General features: G+C 36.8%; 1 protein-coding gene across 3 annotated transcripts in view; it reads right to left on the bottom strand.

Moving 5' to 3' along the window:
• CNTLN (centlein) overlaps positions 1-18,395 on the bottom strand; it is a 315,491-nt gene that overhangs the window by 28,586 nt on the left and 268,510 nt on the right. For 2 of the 3 annotated variants that reach the window (XM_053907969.1, XM_053907970.1), the window contains exon 23: positions 17,530-17,715. In XM_053907969.1, the coding sequence (XP_053763944.1) occupies positions 17,530-17,715 (186 nt within the window). Of the gene's footprint in view, positions 1-7,865; positions 8,018-17,529; positions 17,716-18,395 lie in introns of all 3 variants that reach the window. The other variant, XR_008424205.1, reaches the window with a different exon arrangement.

Genomic DNA, 18,395 nt, shown 5'->3' with positions numbered 1-18,395 from the left:
GATAAGAATGTATGATAGGGAAAGGATGGTATCTTCAATAAATGGCATTGGGAAAACTGGACAGACATATGCAGAAGAATGAAATCTGACCACTATCTTATACCATACACAAAAATCGACTCAAAATGGATTAAGGACTTGAACAGAAGACCTGAAACCATAAAACTAGAGAAAACATAGGCAGCAAGCTCCTGGATATAGGTTTTGGTGATTTTTTTTAGTCTTACGCTAAAAGCAAAAGCAACAAAAGCAAAAAATAAACAACTGGGACTACATCAGATGAACAAGCTTCTGCACAGCAAAGGAAACCACCAACAAAATGAAAAGGCAACCTCCTGATTGGGAGAACGTATTTGGAAATCATATATCTGATAAGGGACTAATATTCAAAATATACAAAGAACTCATACAACTTAATAGCAAAAAACAATCTGAGCCAAAATTTGGCAGAGGATCTGAATAGGTGTTTTTCCAAAGAACGTATACAAATGGCCAATAGCTACATGAAAATAGGCTCAACATCATCAATGATCAGGGAAATGCAAATCAAAACCACAATGATATATCACCTCACACCCATTAGAATGTCTACTACCAAAAGACAAGAAATAACAAGTGTTGACAAGGATGCAAAGAAAAAGGTACCTCTGTGCACTGCTGGTGTGAATTTAAATTGGTACAACCACAGTATGGAGGTTCCTCTAAAGATTAAAAATAGAACTACCACATGATCCAACAATTCCACTTCTGGGTGTGTATCCAAAGGAAACAAAAACACTACTTTGAAAAAACATATGTGCTCTTATGTTCAACACAGCATAATAGCTAAGATATGGAGAAAACCTACATGTCCACTGAGATACACACACACACACACACACACACACACACACACACACACACACACAAGAATACTATTCAGCTATTTAAAAAAGTGAAATCTTGCCATTTGTGACAACATGGATGAACCCTGAGACCATTATACTAAATGAAATGTCAGATAGAAAAAGACAAATACTGTACGAACCTTCTTATATGTGGAATCTAAAACAAACAAACCAAACCAAAACCAAACTCATGGATATAGAGAACAGATTGGTGGTTTCAAGAAGTGGGGGGGCAGGTATGGAGAAATGGATGAACTGTTTTTTCTTTTTTTAGTTTAAATAAATTGAATAAAAAATTTTAAAAAGCACACAGAATGAGATATTAGGTGGCTATTATCAAAAATATAACAAGTGTTGGCAAGAATGTGGAGAAATTGGAACCCTTGTGCACTACTGGTGGGACTGGAAAATGGTGGAACTCTATTCTGTCAAACGCTCTATGCCTCTATTTCTACACTAATCATGATGTTTTATTTACCACAGCTTTATAACATGTTTTGGTGTTTGGTAGGGAAAATATTCCTCTCTTTGCCCATTCTTTTTCATTAGCCATCTTTATTCCTACTTGTCAGTTATTTTTTTTAGGTTTATTTATTTACTTTGAGAGAGAGAGAAAGCGAGATCGGAGGAGGGGCAGAGAGAGAGAGGGAGAGAGAGAATCCCAGGCAGGCTCCACACTGTCAGTGCAGAACCAAATGCAGGGCTCATACTCATGAACCGTGAGATCATGACCCAAGCCTAAATCAAGAGTCAGACGCTTACCCAATTGAGCCACCCAGGTGCCCCTTTAGTTATTTTTGTAGAATCGATTTGTCAGTATCTAGAACTGCACTGACATTTAGATTAACTTTGGAATAAATTCTCACATTTACAGTATTGATTCTTCCTATTCTTAAAACAGTATTTATTCCATTTATTTAATAGTTGATTTATGTCCTCCAGTGTTTTTTAGTCTGCTTTATAGGTTTCTTCCACTTGTTAAAACATTTATTCCTGGGTATTTAATAGTTATTTTTATTATTGTAAATAAAAATTTTTAAATAGCATTTTAAAATATATTATTACTTGTAAAGGCTACTTTATTTTGTTGGTTGACCTTTGTTTAGAACTTATTACTGAATTATCTAGTTAGTTCTAATAGCTCATGAGTTGATTCTCTTGGATTTTCTATGTCCAAAAACATGTCACTGACAATCACATTTTGGCTGTATACATCCCGTAATTATATATTTTTCTTGTGTATTTTAATTTACAAGAATCTATAGAACCAGTGTTAATAGTAGCAATGAAAGAGACATCTGTGCCTCATTCCTAAGTGGATACTGCTTTTGGTCTCTATATTTTAAGATGGCTCATCACCATATCTAAATTCTTGCAAGTAATAACAAGGAAAAAAGGAGAAGGTATACACCTTCCTTTTAAAGCCCCAAAACACAGTGGGACAAAAAAACCTGAGACTAACCAAATGTAGAAGAAAAGAAGGACAGCTTCATTTTGCTTGTGTCAGCCTATCACCCAGGCCGGTGCTGCTCAGCATAGACAGGGAACTACCAATATGAAAAGAGTTCCTTCCCCTCCCTGGGAAAGGGAGAGTGGGGTGAGCAATCAGCTTCCCCAGCCTTTTGATGCACTGCAAGAAGGAGCCACTTCAGTTTCACCTGACCCAGAGACTGGCACAAGTGAGGTGTACAGAAATGGCCTGGAACAAGGAAAAAGGGCTTGGGCTACCAGTATCAGACACGTGGCAGGCACAACCTTGTTTCACAGTGGCCTGTTCTGCAGAGGACCCCAACAGCTTTTGCTGTTGAAAAAAACCAACGACCAGGATAGCCCTCATGCACTCCCTGAAGATTTCACCACAGCATTTCCTCCACACAGGTTTTCACAGCACATTAAAGGATCATACACCATGGGGCCAACATTTGCAAACCAATAAATGTGACATACTACAATGAGTGAAGGATAAAAATCACATGATCATCTCAATAGAGGCAGAAAAAGCATTTGACAAAATTCAACAATCCTCTCATGATAATAACTCTCAACAAAGTGGTTATAGAAGGGACATTCCTCAACATAATAAAGGCTATATATGACAAGACCACAGCTTACATCATCCCTGACAATGAAAAGTTGAAAGCTTTCCCTCTAAGATTAGGAACAAGACAAGGGTGCCACTGTCACCACTCTTATTCAACATAGTAGTGGAAGTCTTAGCTAGAGCAATTAAGCAGCAAAAAGAAATCAAAGGCATCCAAATCAGAAAGGAAGAAGTAAAATTATCTCAGTTTTTCCATGACATGATATTATATAGAGAAAATCCTAGAGACTCCAATAAAAACTCATTAAAAAGAATCAAGTTCAATAAGTTGCAGGATGCAAAATCAACATACAAAAATTAATTGTGTGTTTATATACTAACAACAAAACACTGGAAAAAATAAACAATCCCATTTCCAATAGCACTCAAAACAATAGGAAGTGAAAAATCTATATACACTGAAAACTGATGAAGACACTGATGAAAGAAACTGAAGAAAATGCCAGTAAATGGAAAGATATCCCATGTTCATGGATGGGAAGAATTAATATTGTTAAAATGTCCATACTATCCAAAGCCACCTATAGATTCAATGCAATCCCTATCAAAATTCCAACATCATTTTTCACAAAAATAGAAAAACTATCCTAAAATTTATATGGAAACACAAAAGACCTGAATAGTCAAAGCGATCTTGAGAAAGAACAAGGCTGGAGGAATCATACTTCCCAATTGGAAACTTTATACAACTCATTCAACTCAATAGCAAAAATCCAAATAATCCAATTTAAAATGGACAAAGGACCAGAATAAACATTTTGACACAGAACACATACAAATAGCCAACAAGTACATTAAAAGGTACTCAATCTCAGTAACCATTGGGAAAATGCAAGTCAATACCACAATGATATATCACTTCACACCTGTTAGAATGGCTATTACCAAACAGGTAAGAGATAACAAATGTTGTCAAGGATGTGTCGAAAACGGAACCCTGTGCAGTACTGGTGGGAATGTGAATTGATACAGCCATTATGGAGAACAGTGTAGAAGTTCCTCAAAAATTAGAAGCAGAATTACCATATGACCCAGCAATCCCACTTCTGGGAATATATCCGAAGAAAATGAATACAGGATCTGAAAGAAATATCTGTACCCTTATTTTCATTGCAACATTATTCACAATAGCCAAGACATAAAAACAATCTCAGTGTCCATCTATGGATGGATGAATGGATGAAAGAAAATGCAGTGTATATACATGCAATGGAATATCATTGAGCCATAAAAAAGGAGGAAATTCTGCTATTTGTGGCAACATGGATGGACCTTGAGAGCATTATACTAAGTGAAATAAGTCAGACAGAGAAATACAAACACCATATTATTTCTCTTACATGTAGAATCTAAAGCTGAATTCATAGAAGCAGAGAGTAGAACAGTGGTTGCCAGGGACTGAGGGGTGGGGGAAATGAGACACTGATCAAAGGGTACAAACCTCCAGTGATAAGAAAAATAAGTTCCAGAGTGTAATGTACAGCATGGTGACCACAGTTAACAAAAGTGTATTGTATACTTGCAAGTTGCCTGGAGAATACATTTTAAATGTCTTTACCATAACAAGAACAACAATAAAATGGTAATTATGTGAGGTGTGAAGGATGTGTTAACCTTACTGTGGTAAACATCTCATGCTATGTACATATACCACATCATTACATTGTACACCTTAAATTATACAATGTTATATGTCTATTAAATATCAATAAATCTCAGAAAAAAGAATAGAAAAAAATCATAATTAAGAGAACAGACCAGTGCCAAAGTATTAACAATTGTACATATAAAAATAAAATTATAGTCCTCCACAAATGTTCTCACTAAAGAAGCAAGAAATTTATATGCCCAAAACATCTTACTAAATATTTTCAAAGCAAGCACATATTGGTAATTAAATGATTTAAGCCTCCAGCTAAATGTTGTTCTTTGGCTGATATTTATTTCAGAGCTAACAAAAACCATTGAGAAGATGGAATTTGGCATATGACTCTCACATATAAGCACATTAACAAACTTATATCAGGGCTCAATCAAATTGAGCAAATACTTCTAGGAATTTCCCTTATGGGTTTTATTCAGTTACTAGGAGGATTCAAAGCCTCAGTTATGCCACATATATCCAGGCCACACGCTCAGAGCACTTGATTTTACCCCAGGTCAAAATTCCATATTCAAGACTAGATCTAGAACAGATGGCCACTCCACCTCTTCTATAATCTGGTGTGCCCTATGAAAAATGAAAAGACTAAAGGGAACATAGATTCCACAACAGGGCCAGAACAAACATTGTTGTTATTAATACTACTAATAATATTCATTAGCTACTTTGGTGTACATGATACACCCGGATAAGCTCTGTACAGAATGAGTCCTAGTCATTACAATGTTCCATGTAGGAACCATTCTTTATGCTCTTTAAGGAATGTGCTTCTTGCCTTCACAGAGTTTTCAATCTAAGAGGTGATTATGTGTCTAATACCTTTCTTGAGCCAGATATAAAATCAATTCCATCAGTTCCCCAATGAACCCTATTGCATGCCAGTACTTTGGGGATAATGAATGACAATATGTTCAGTGGGAAGGAGAACTGTGCAAAGGCAGGAATGAACACACTACGGGGAAAGCTGGAAAGAAGAGGAGAAGGAGATTAGATTCAGAGCAAGAAAGGGTCAAATTACAGAAGGTTTTAAATTTTTAGAAAGCTTAGATCTAATACAGTAAAGATTTAGGAAGTCATTGATGGTATGTAGCCTCAGATAGTGGCTCCTGAGTATTTCCAGCTGGTCCTAGGGCCATATGCACAAGGAAGTGAAGGATGATAGTCATCTCATTTCTCAGAGCCAAATGTCCAGTCTTTTCCAATGTTTCTGGTTTGGCATTAGTTTGCTGGTTGCCTTTTATTAGAAAAGTGGATTAAACAGCATAAGTAGTGCCAGTATTAACTACATATTGGCCCTAAAACACAGTTAAGAAAAACAAATTTCAAATTACCATTAGGGTTCTATGAAACACCAAACTATATGTACTGTTATATAGATTCAATTGATAAAAACAATTTAAGGCAGCGTTTTAAAAACTGTATTATGCATAATAATCACCTAACAGTAAATTCAGGTTATTGGCCCCACTCCCACCAAGATTTTGATTTGATAAATTTGGAGTCCCAAATTATGCATTTTATTTAAAAGGAATATACTCTTATGTGGATCCTGAGAAACTTAACAGAAACCCATGGGGGAGGGGAAGGAAAAAAAAAAAAAAAAGAGGTTAGAGTGGGAGAGAGCCAAAGCATAAGAGACTGTTAAAAACTGAGAACAAACTGAAGGTTGATGGGGGGTGGGAGGGAGGGGAGGGTGGGTGATGGGTAGTGAGGAGGGCACCTTTTGGGATGAGCACTGGGTGTTGTATGGAAACCAATTTGACAATAAACTTCATATATTGAAAAAATAAATAAATAAATAAATAAATAAATAAATAAATGTAATAGAATCACCTGATTCCAATGCAGCTAATCTAATACCAAACTGAAATAAAGTGGAAAAGTTCTGAAAGAGCACTAAAAATGGCTTATCAATACCTTTTATATTTTCCTACTATGTAATGTTACTCAAATTACAAAGACATGAAACCATAGAAATCCTGAATTTATCTATTAAGACATTTATACTTTACATAATTGGTGAAAAATATGAAGGATTAATAGGTCACTCTTCAACAGTTAAAAATTAGATACTTTATCATTAAATATCATTCAAATCATTAGACAAAAATAAAAACTTTGTTTTTTAAAAGACAACTTTTGCTAAGTTACTTTCTGTGAAGAAGAAGTATACCTATTACAATATGACAAAGGTTATTATAGACTTCAGTGTGTAACAGCCATATATGTAGTCATAACATTCATTTTTCTATTTTTAAAAGTTCTGGTTATCAACTCTTTTTAAAAAGGACACATTCAAAGAATATTTCAGGAAAAATAATAATTTGTATTCAAATAAATCTTACTATTACATATTTCATATTTTATATCTTGGCTATAAATGCAACAAACAAAACCCTAATGTGAATATAAAACAAGAAAACAAAGGCTTATGAAACTAAAAGTCATAATAAAAATGGTTTTACATCATGAGTAATGACAATATTCAATGAGAGTGCTATTCATAAGTTAAACAGTGAGACTACTCAACAAGTATTTGGAAGAAATGACACTTTAAATCGGGAAAAGGTAAATTATGTTTATTAAAATTAATACTCTGCAATCATTTGGGGTCCTCTGAGGCAAGGCTTATTGTTTGACTTTATATCAGTTGAAACCTTTGTTAAAAGAGATAAAACACATAAAGTGTTTTATTCCATTCATTTTGTAGATATTTTTAAAATGAGAAAACTCCCAAGGTATCTATGATTTCCAAAGAAACAAAGTAAGGGATTTGTTCTAAATGGGGTACTAACAGTGGTATAAAATTTTGTAAGCAGGAGGGGCCAAGTTGGTGGAACAGCCTGAAAGTTCTCAGCTTCTCTCATCCCTGAAATGCAGCTAGATCAGCACCAAACCATTTTGCACACCTAAAAAATTGACCTGAGGATTAACACAACAATCTGCATAACTTGAACCACAGAACTGGCAGGTATGCAGTGTGGAGAGGTGAACTGGGGGAGACAGAAGCTGCAGAGGGCAGGGAGCTGTTTTTGTGGAGAGAGGACTCAGAAAGAAGGGAGAGTCCAGGAAAAGCACTCCCCCTGAAAGAAGCTGAGAGAAAGAGAAAGAATGACTGAACAAGAAAGGGAGAGAGGAGAAAGCAGAGGGTTTCAGTACCACTAGGACTCTATCAACAGGGGGAAGCAGTGTTGAAAATTCCACAGGTCAATACCTGGCCATGCTCTGGTGGGAAGGGTGAATCTCCAGGAGCAGGAAGTGAGGTCTGAGGGGTCTGTGGGCCACACGGGGAGAGGTGGTTCCCTTGCTAGGAGCACATTTGGTAGAGGCTGTGGGGCCTCCCCACAGGCAAAGGTCCTAGTGATCCTGGAGAACAGCCATGTTTGCTGGGATTGGAAAAAAGATGCCAGGGGGCAGTGAAACCTGGTGCCAGCTGCGTGTTGTGTTTTACCATAATTTCTAAACCTCCGCTACCTTGCAATCCCACAAACTTTTCCTGGGGCAAGCAGGCACCCAGCCACAATCACTGAGCCTCTGCAGCAGCATGACCCTATGATGTTCCCAGGGGGAAGCTGGCACCTGGCCATTGCTCCACAAGACCCTCCCCCAGAGGGGCATAGTGGGTCCATGAGGCTGGGCTCTCAGAGGTGAGGGGTTTGGAAACACAGCCCCATATGAGATATAATTCAGGAAGGAGGTGCTGCCTAGTGGGCCGATGCTTGGACGCAGTCAGTGTAGAAGCAGAGAGTGGATGGGAGCCGGAGACAAAGTTAGGGGTTCTTGATTGCTGGCTAGTGAGAGTGCAGAGTTCTGATACCAGACACTGGAAAGCTGGGTGACTCCATTTTTACCACTTGTGCTCATGTGCATACCCCTGCACGCATGCCACAATGATCCTCCCCAGTAAGTTACGCAGTGCCACCTACTGGAGAACAGACCTGTAACACCAAGCCCTCCCCAACTGCACCAACCAAGCTCAGCCCTTAGAGGACCACCATAAGTCTCCCCTCCTGCTTAGTGTATGGACTATAAAGTGCTGTATAGTTATACTTCTAGGGGAAATTGGATGTAATTTCATTCGGATTTCATTCTGCTCACTGGTCCTATTTGGGTTTTTTTGGTTTTGGTTTTTGTCTTTTCTTTCCTTTTTCTTTTCTTATTCTTGGATACAGAAAGAGAAAAAAAATTTATTTTGTGTTTTTAAATTAAAACATTTTTTACAGTTTTTTAATACTTTTCTTAATTCTGTTACTTTCTTCATTTCATTTTATTCTATTCTATTGTATACATCTTTAAAAAATTTTTTTTACGTTTATTGTTTTTTGATAGACCAAGAAAGACAGAGCACAAGTGGGGGAGGGGTAGAGAGAGAGGGAGACACAGAATCCAAAGCAGGCTCCAGGCTCTGAGCTGTCAGCACAGAGCCTGACACGCACAGAGCCTGACGCGGGGCTCAAACTCACAAACTGCGAGATCATGACCTGAGCCAAAGTCAGACGCTTAACCAACTGAGCCACCCAGGCACCCCTGTATACATCTTTTTAAAATTTTAAACATTTTCTTACTTTTTTTTCCCTTTGCCTTTCCTTCCCTTTTTTCTCTATTCTATCAAGCTTTTTCCAACAACCAAACCAAAACACACCTAGAACTAGCTTCCCTTCTAAGAATTTTTCTGTTGTTTTTAATTTTTTAATTTTAATTTTCTATTTTATTAATTCTTTTCCTTCCTCCAAAATGACAAAACAAAGAAATTTACCCCAAAAAAAGGGCAGGAAGAAATGACAGCCAGGGACTTAATCAACACAGATATAAGCAAGGTATCTGAAGTAGAATTTAGAATCACGATAATAAGAATACTAGCTGGGGTTGAAAAAAAGCATAGAATCCCTTTCTGCAGAGATAAAAGAAGTAAAATCTAGTCAGGATGAAATTAAAAATGCTATAACTGAGATGGAATCTCAAATGGATTGACGGTGGCAAGGATGGATGAAGCAGAACAGTGAATCAGCGATATAGAAGACAAAATTATGGAGAATAGTGAAGCAAAAAAAAAAGAGGGAAAGTAAGGCAAAAGAGCACAATATAAGAATTAGAGAACTCAGTGACTCATTAGAGAGGAATAACATCCAAATCATAGGAGTCCTAGAAAATGAAGAGAGAGAAAGAGGGGTAGAAGTTTTATGTTAGCAAGTCATAGTGGAAAACTTTCCTAACCTGGGGAAAGACACAGACATCAAAATCCAAGAAGCAGAGAACTCCCATTAGATTAAAAAAAAAAACCCAACCAGTAACAAGGCATATCATAGTCAAATTCACAAAATACACAGACAAGGAAAGAATAATGAAAACAGCAAGGGAAAAAAGTCCTTAATCTATAAGGGAAGACAGATCAGGTTCATAGCAACCCAATCCACAGAAACTTGGCAAGCCAGAAAGGAGTGGCAGGATATTTTCAACATGCTGAATTGGAAAAATATGCAGCCAAGAATTCTTTATCCAGCAAGGCTGTCATTGAAAGTAGGAGAGATTAAAAGTTTCCTAGATAAACAAAAACTAAAGGAGTTGGTAACCATTAAACCAGCCCTGCAAGAAATTTTAAGGGGAACTCTCTGAGGGGAGAAAAGAGGAAACAAAACAAAACAAAACAAGACCAAAAGCAACAAAGACTAGAAAGGACCAGAGAACATCACCAGAAACTCCAACTCTACAGGCAACACAATGGCAATAAATTCATATCTTTCAGTACTCACTGTAAATGTCAATGGGGTAAACGCTCCAATGAAAAGACACAGGATAATAGAATGGATAAGAAAACAAGACCTATCTATATGCTGTTTACAAGAGACCCATTTTAGACCTAAAGACACCTTCAGATTGAAAGTAAGGGGGTAGAGAACCATCTATCATACTAATAGTCACCAAAAGAAAGCCAGAGTACCCATACTTCAATCAGACAATCTAGATTTTAAATTAAAGACTGTAACAAGAGATGAAGAATGGCATTATATCATAATTAAGGGGTCTATCCACCAAGAGGATCTAATAATTGTAAACATTTATGCCCCCAATGTGAAACACCCAAATATATAAATCAATTAATCACAAACATAAAGAAACTCATTGATAATCATACCATAATAGTAGGGGACTTCAACACCCCACTTACAGTAATGGACAGATCATCTAAGCAGAAAAGTCAACAAGGACACAATGGCTTTGAATGACACACTGGACCAGATGGACTTAACAGATATATTCAGAACATTTCATCCTAAAGCAGCAAAATACACATTCTTCTCCAGTGCACATGTAACATTCTCCAGAATAGATCACATAGTGGGACACAAATCAGCCCTCAACAAGTACAAAAAGATCAAGATCATACCGCGCATATTTTCAGACCATAACGCTATGACACTTGAAATCAACCACAAGAAAAAAGGTGGAAAGATAAATACTTGGAGACTAAAGGATATTCCACTAAAGAATGAATGGGATAACGAAGAAATTAAAGAGGAAATTAAAAAGTACATAGAAGTCAATGAAAATGATAACATGATAGCCCAAAACTTCTGAGATGCAGCAAAGGCAGTCATAAGAGGGAAGTAAATAGCAACCCAGGCCTTCCTAAAGAGGGAAGAAAGGTCTCAGATACACAACCTAACCGTACACCTTAAAGAGCTGGGAACAGAACAGCAAATAAAACCCCAAACCAGCAGAAGACAGGAAATAATAAGATTAGAGCAGAAATCAATGCTATCGAAATAAAAACAAAACAGTAGAACGGATCAATGACACCAGGAGCTAGTTCTTTGAAAGATTAACAAAACTGATAAACTCCTAGCATGTGTGACCAAAAAGAAAAAAGAAAGGATCTATATAAATAAAATCAAGAATGAAAGAGGAAAGATCACAACCACCACTGCAGAAATAAAAACAATAATAAGAAAATATTATAAGTAGTTATATGTCATAAATTGGGCAATCTGGAAGAAATGGACAAATTATTAGAAACATATAAACTACATAAACTGAAACAGGAGGATATAGAAAATTTGAACAGACCCATAACCAGTAAAGAATTTGAATTAGTAATCAAAATCTCTCAAAAAATAAGAGTCCAGGGCCGACGGCTTTCCAGGGGAATTCTACCAAACATTTAAAGAAGAGTTAGCACCTATTCTTTTGAAGCTGTTCCAAAAATAGAAAGGGAAGGAAAACTTCCAAACTCATTCTATGCGGCCAGAACTACCTTGATTCCAAAAGCAGACAAAGACCCCACTAAAAAAAGGAGAACTACAGACCAATTTCCCTGATGAACATGGATGCAAAAATTCTCAGCAAGACACTAGCCAACCAAATCCAACATAACATTAAAAGAATTATTCACCATGATCAAGTGGGATTTATACCTGGGATGCAGGGCTACTTCAATATCCATAAATCAATGTGATAAATCACATTAAGAAAGAATATGAACCACATAATCCTCTCAATAGACACAGATAAAGTATTTGACAATATACAGCATCCTTTCTTGATAAAAGTCCTCAGGAATCTAGGGATAAAGGATCATACCTCAAGATCATAAAAGCCATAAACAAAAGACCCACCGCTAATATCATTCTCAATGGGAAAAAATTCAGAGCTTTCCCCCTAAGGTCAGGAACACGACAGGGATGTCCACTCTCACCACTGTTATTCAACCTAGTATTGGAAGTCCTAGTCTCAGCAATCAGACAACACAAAGAAGTAAAAGGCATCCAAACTGGCAAGGAGGAAGTCAAACTTTCACTGTTCGCAGATGACATGATACTCCATATGGAAAAGCCAAAAGATTCCACCAAAAAACTTCTAGAACTGATTCATGCATTTAGCAATGGTGCAGGATATAAAATCAATGCACAGAAATTGGTCACATTCCTATACACCAATAATGAAGCAGCAGAAAGAAATCAAGGACTTGATCCCATCACAACTGGACTAAAAACCATAAAACACCTAGGAATAAACCTAACCAAAAAGGTGAAAAATCTATACACTGAAAACTATAGAAATTTCATAAAAGAAACTGAAGGAGACACACAAAAAAAGGGAAAAATATTCCATGCTCATGGATTGGAAAAACAAATTGTTACAAAGTCGATACTATCCAAAGCAATCTACATAGTCAAAGAAATCCCTATCAAAATAACACCAGCATTCTTCACAGAGCTAGAAAAAATAAACCTAAAATCTGTATGGAACCAGAAAAAATCCCGAAGAGCCAAAGCAGTCCTGAAAAAGAAAACCAAAGCTGGAGGCATCACAATTCCAGACTTCAAGCTGTATTACAAAGCTGTAATCATCAAGACACTATGGTACTGGTACAAAAACAGATGCACAAATCAATGGAACAGAATAGAGAATGCTGAAATGGACCCACAGACATATGGCCAATTAATCTTTGACAAAGCAGGAAAGAATATTCAATGGAATAAAGACAGTCTCTTCAGCAAATGTGGTTGGGAAAACTGGACAGCAACATGTGGAAGAATGAAGCTGGACCACTTTCTTACACCATACACAAAAATAAACTCAAAATGGATGAAAGGCCTAAACGTAAGACAGGAAGACATCAAAATCCTAGAGGAGAAAGCAGGCAAAAACCTCTTTGACCTCAGCCACAGTAACTTCTTACTCAACATGTCTTCCGGGGCAAGGGAAACAAAAGCAAAAATGAACTATTGGAACCCCATCAAAAAAAAAATGCTTCTGTACAGCAAAGAAAACAATCAGTAAAACTAAAAGGTAACCGATGGATTGGGAGAAGATATTTGCAAGTGACATATCAGATAAAGGGTTAGTATCCAAAACCTATAAAGAACTTATCAAACTCAACACCCAAAAACAAATAATCCAGTGAGGAAATAGACAAAAGACATGAATAGACACTTTTCCAAAGAAGACATCCATCCAGATCACTAAGAGACACAATGAAAAAATGCTCAACATCACTCATCATCAGGGAAATACAAATCAAAACCACAATGAGAAACCTGTCAAATTGGCTAAAATTAACAACTCAGACAATGACAGAGGTAAGAGGAACACTTTTGCACTGCTGGTAGGGATGCAAACTGTGCAGCCACTCTGGAAAACAGTATGGAAGTTCCTCAAAAAATTAAAAATAGAACTACCTTATGACACAGCAACTGCACTACTAGGTATTTATCCAAAGGATACAGGTGTGTTGTTTCGAAGGGGCACATGCACCCCAATGTTTATAGGAGTACTATCGACAATAGCCAAAGTATGGAAAGAGCCCAAATGTCCATCAACGACTGAATGGGTAAAGAAGATGTGGTATACTATACAATGGAGTATTACTTGGCAATCAAAAAGGACAAAATCTTGACATTTGCACCAACACGGATGGAAGTAGAGTGTATTATGCTAAGCGAAATTCATCAGAGAAAGACAAGTATCATATGACTTCACTCATATGTGGAATTTAAGATACAAAACAGATGAACATAATGGAAGGGAAGCAAAAACTATAAAAATATGGAGGGAGACAAAATACAAGAGACTCTTAAGTATAGAGAACAAACTGAGGGTTGCTGGAAGGGTTGTGGGTAGAGGGATAGGCTAAATGGGCAAGGGGTAAGGAGGACACTTGTTGGATGAGCACTGGGTGTTATATGTAGGGGATGAATCCCTGAATTCTACTCTGAAATCATTATTGCACTGTATGCTAATGAACTTGGATGTAAATTAAAAAGTAAATAAAAAAATAAAAAATAAATTAAAAAAAATTTTAAGAGCCAATTTTTAGAGGAATAAAGAATACAAATAATAGTGGGGTTATTAGGGGAAGGAGACAGGAAGTAGCATTATTATTTTATTGTATAGTTAAAATTTTCCTTTTATAAAGATTCCATAAATTGAAAGTATATATTTAAGTAAATTTCTAGGGCTATGCTATGTCAGTTCCTTTAAATTTTTTAAAAACATTTTTATGTTTATTTATTTTCGAGAGAAAGAGAGAGGAGAGCCACAGCACAAGCAGGGGACAGGCAGAGACAGAGACACACAAAATCTGAAGCAGGCTCTAGGCTCCAAGCTCTCAGCACAAAGCCTGATGCGGAGCTCAAACACATGAACTGTGCCTGAGCTGAAGTCAGACGCTTATCCCTATACTTATTTCATCCATCCCCCCACCCACCTCTCGCCTAGTAATCATCAGTTTGTTCTCCAAGTTAGGAACCTTGTTTTTTTGTCTCTTTTTTCTTGGTTCATTTGTTTTGTTTTTCAAATTACACATGAGTGAAATAATATGGTATTTATCTTTCTCTGACTTTGCTCACCTAGCAATATACTCTCTAGGTCCATCCATGTTGTTGCAAATGCAAGATCTTATTCTTTTATATGGCTGAGTAATACTTCATTGTACATCTATATACCACATTTTCTTTATCCATTCATCCACTGATGGGGCACTTGGGTTGCTTCTATAATTTGATTATTATAAATAATGCTGCAATAAGCATAGGGGTCCATATATCTTTTCAAACTAGTTTTTCATATTCTTTGAGTGAATACCCAGTAGTGGAATTCCTGGGTTATATGATAATTCTATTTTTAATTTTTTGAGGAACTTCCATACTGCCTTCCACAGTGGCTACACCAGTTTGCATTCCCACTAATGGTGTGTGAGGGTTCCTTTTGTCCACACCCTCACCAAAACTTGTTGTTTCTTATTATTGATTTTAGCCATTCTGACAGGTGAGAGGTGATATCACACTGTGGTTTTGATTTGCATTTCGCTGATGATGAGTGATACTGAGCATGTTTTAATGTGGTGGCCATCTGGATATCTTCTTTGGAGAAATGTCTGTTCATGTCTTCTGCCCATTTTTTAATTGGGTTACTTGTTTTCTTGTGTGTTGAGTTGTATAAATTCTTTATATATTTTGGATACTAACTCTTTTGGATACTAACTAAATGCAGATATATCATTTGCAAGTATCTTCTCCCATTCAGTAGGCTATCTTTTAGTTTTGTTGATGGTTTCCTTCACTGTGCAGAAGCTTTTTATTTTGATGTAGTTTCGACAGTTTATTTTTACTTTTATTTCCCTTGAGTCACGAGACATACCTAGAAAAATGTTTCTATGGCCAATGTCAGAGAAATTATTGCCTGTGCTCTCTTCTAGGATTTTTATGGTTTCATATCTTACATTTAGCTCTTCAATCCATTTTGATTTTATTTTTGTGTATGATGTAAAAAGTGGACCAGTTTTATTCCTTTGCATGTAGCTATCCTGTTGTTCCAGCACCATTTATTGAAGAGACTGTCTTTCCCACTGCCTAGTCTTGCCTCCTTTGTTGAAGATTAATTGGCCATATGATCATGGGTTTATTTCTGGGCTCTCTATTCTATTGATATATGTCTCTATTTATGTGCCAGTATCATACTGATTACTACAGCTTTGTAGTATATGACATGCCAGTTTTTAATCATGCATGCCTTCTGAAGGACACAATGGCATGAGAACTTAATCTCATCAAAAATTGTTAAAAAAAAAAAAGAAAAAAGAACAGTGTGGTTACAGGAGAAAAGAGAGAAAGAGTTGCTTTCCCACTGTAATCAAACTATTTTGGTGATTATTTTTAAAGGCCAAAGAACTATCATTAAAATCTCACATTTCTGGGGCACCTGGGTAGCTCGATCAGTTGGGTGTCCAGCTCTTGATTTCAACTCAGGCCATGATCTCATGGTTTGTCAGTTCGAGCCCCGCATTGGGCTCTATGCTGACAGTGCAGAACTTGCTTGGGATTCTGTCTCCCTCTCTCTCTTTCCCTCCTCCACTTGCTTTCCTTCTCTCTCAAAATAAAGATAAACTTTAAAAGAAATCTTACATTTCTAATGGAAATTTAACTTGATTAGGTAGTGATCATTACTTACCACATGCCAACTATTTTGCAAGGCACCAGGCAGATGTTGTGAAGGTGGAAATTGATAAAACATTGTCTTTGACTTTAAAAGACTCATAATCTCTCTAGTGGCGATGGATTCCTTTCCTAGCTACAATACAAGGCAGAAGAAAAGGCACCACATAGAGGTGTAAATGACTTATAGTGGGACTGAAGCAGCAGAGCAATCACCAGATTCCTGGTCCTCAGTGCCTGGTGTCTCTGAAACCAAAGCTGCTCTTCCTCAGCTCTCACAGAAGAGTTAAGGGAAGAGCTCTGTCCAAACGTATGGGGCAAAACTACAGACCACAGGCCTAAAAGCTTCTTATAAAAACTTTCAAACAAACCACCTGTATCCTTCCCTTCTCCGTCACCCTCAGTGGTTCCTTATAGCCAATTACTGAGCCTTTCTGGGGATTCTTCAGCTGTCAGATAATTTCTAGAGAGTACAGCCTTTGCGGGCACTTAGGTTTGTCTTCCTTTTTTTCTGCTAAGTCATTTACCATTCCTTTACCCATTCCATGTATGACAGGCTATGGACTGGGGTTGAGGTGTCTCTGAGCTTCAATAAACCTGGGACAAGTTTTTGATTGTTCCTGCTGGATTTTCAAAAGGAGAGTAGAATGGAAATGACTTAATTATTTCATCTTGGAATCTGTCTTGATTATGTGATTACTGCAATTTCATAACTGAACTAACATTAAGAAAAGAATATTAAAAACAGGGTAGAAAATTTTAAGCTCAAGCTATAAAACCAGATCTGTTATAGACAAAAATTGAACAATGTGGAGAGTAAGGTAGAAGATGTTTTATGGTTTTCAGAAAGCAGAAAGAAATCACAAAGTATCCCAAATCATCTCAAGTAGGCCGCCACTCTGCCTGAACTAAAGCACGAGTTAGTAAACTGCAAATAATTCAAACCTTCACAAAGATGGTGAACTCCTCCACTTTCTCATTGGCTAAGAGCAACTTCTTTTGTGCACCTTCTAGGGCCTGCTCACTTTTCAGTGCTAATCCTTGAAGATGCTTGGATGCTGCTGTTTCAATTTCTGCCATTGCAGATTCGGTCTCACTTATTTTTGATACTAGGAGACCAAGCTTGACATCCTGCAAAAGACCGGTAATCACAGAATAAAAAATAATTCATAAACATATTTAGAAGATTTAGTTATTCATGTTAGATAAAGAAATGACTTCATGATTCTTTTTACGTATGTGTTTGTTTTTATTTGGGTTAAATTGATGGTTGTTTTGTTTATTTTCAATAAAATATGGTGAGCACATATTCTCATATATTTATCATCAAAATTAGTTTGTTTTTAAAAAATTATAAATCATTAAAGACATGGAAGCTATTTTAGACCAAAATATCTCATATGTCAATGGAAATATTTAATAAGTTTATAAGTTTAGGTGGATCTAAAAAATTTATATCCACTTTTGCCAGTTCTTAATAGTAGTGTTCATTTAAAAGACATTATCAAGGAGCACCTGGGTGACTCAGTCAGTTAAGCGTGCAACTTTGGCTCAGGTCATGATCTCATGGTTTGTGAGGTTGAGCCCCACATCAGGCTCTCTGCTGTCAGCATAGAGCCCTCTTCAGATCCTTTCTCTCCCTCTCTCTCTGCCCCTCCCTTGCTTGTGTGTGCCTTCTCTCTCTCTCAAAAATAAACATTAAAAAAATGAAAAAAAAATTATTCAGATACAAAATCTGTTTCTCTAATATAGCATTACCTTTAATGTTAAACAAATGCTTAGTGTTTCATGTAGAGGTTTGAGCAGTTTTG

The sequence above is a fragment of the Panthera pardus genome, unplaced genomic scaffold (assembly GCF_024362965.1).
Source record: "Panthera pardus isolate Hobbes unplaced genomic scaffold, ASM2436296v1 HiC_scaffold_20, whole genome shotgun sequence".
Lineage (NCBI taxonomy): Eukaryota > Metazoa > Chordata > Mammalia > Carnivora > Felidae > Panthera > Panthera pardus.
Note: the sequence above shows the minus strand (reverse complement) of the source record. Positions and strands in the feature narration are given on the sequence as shown.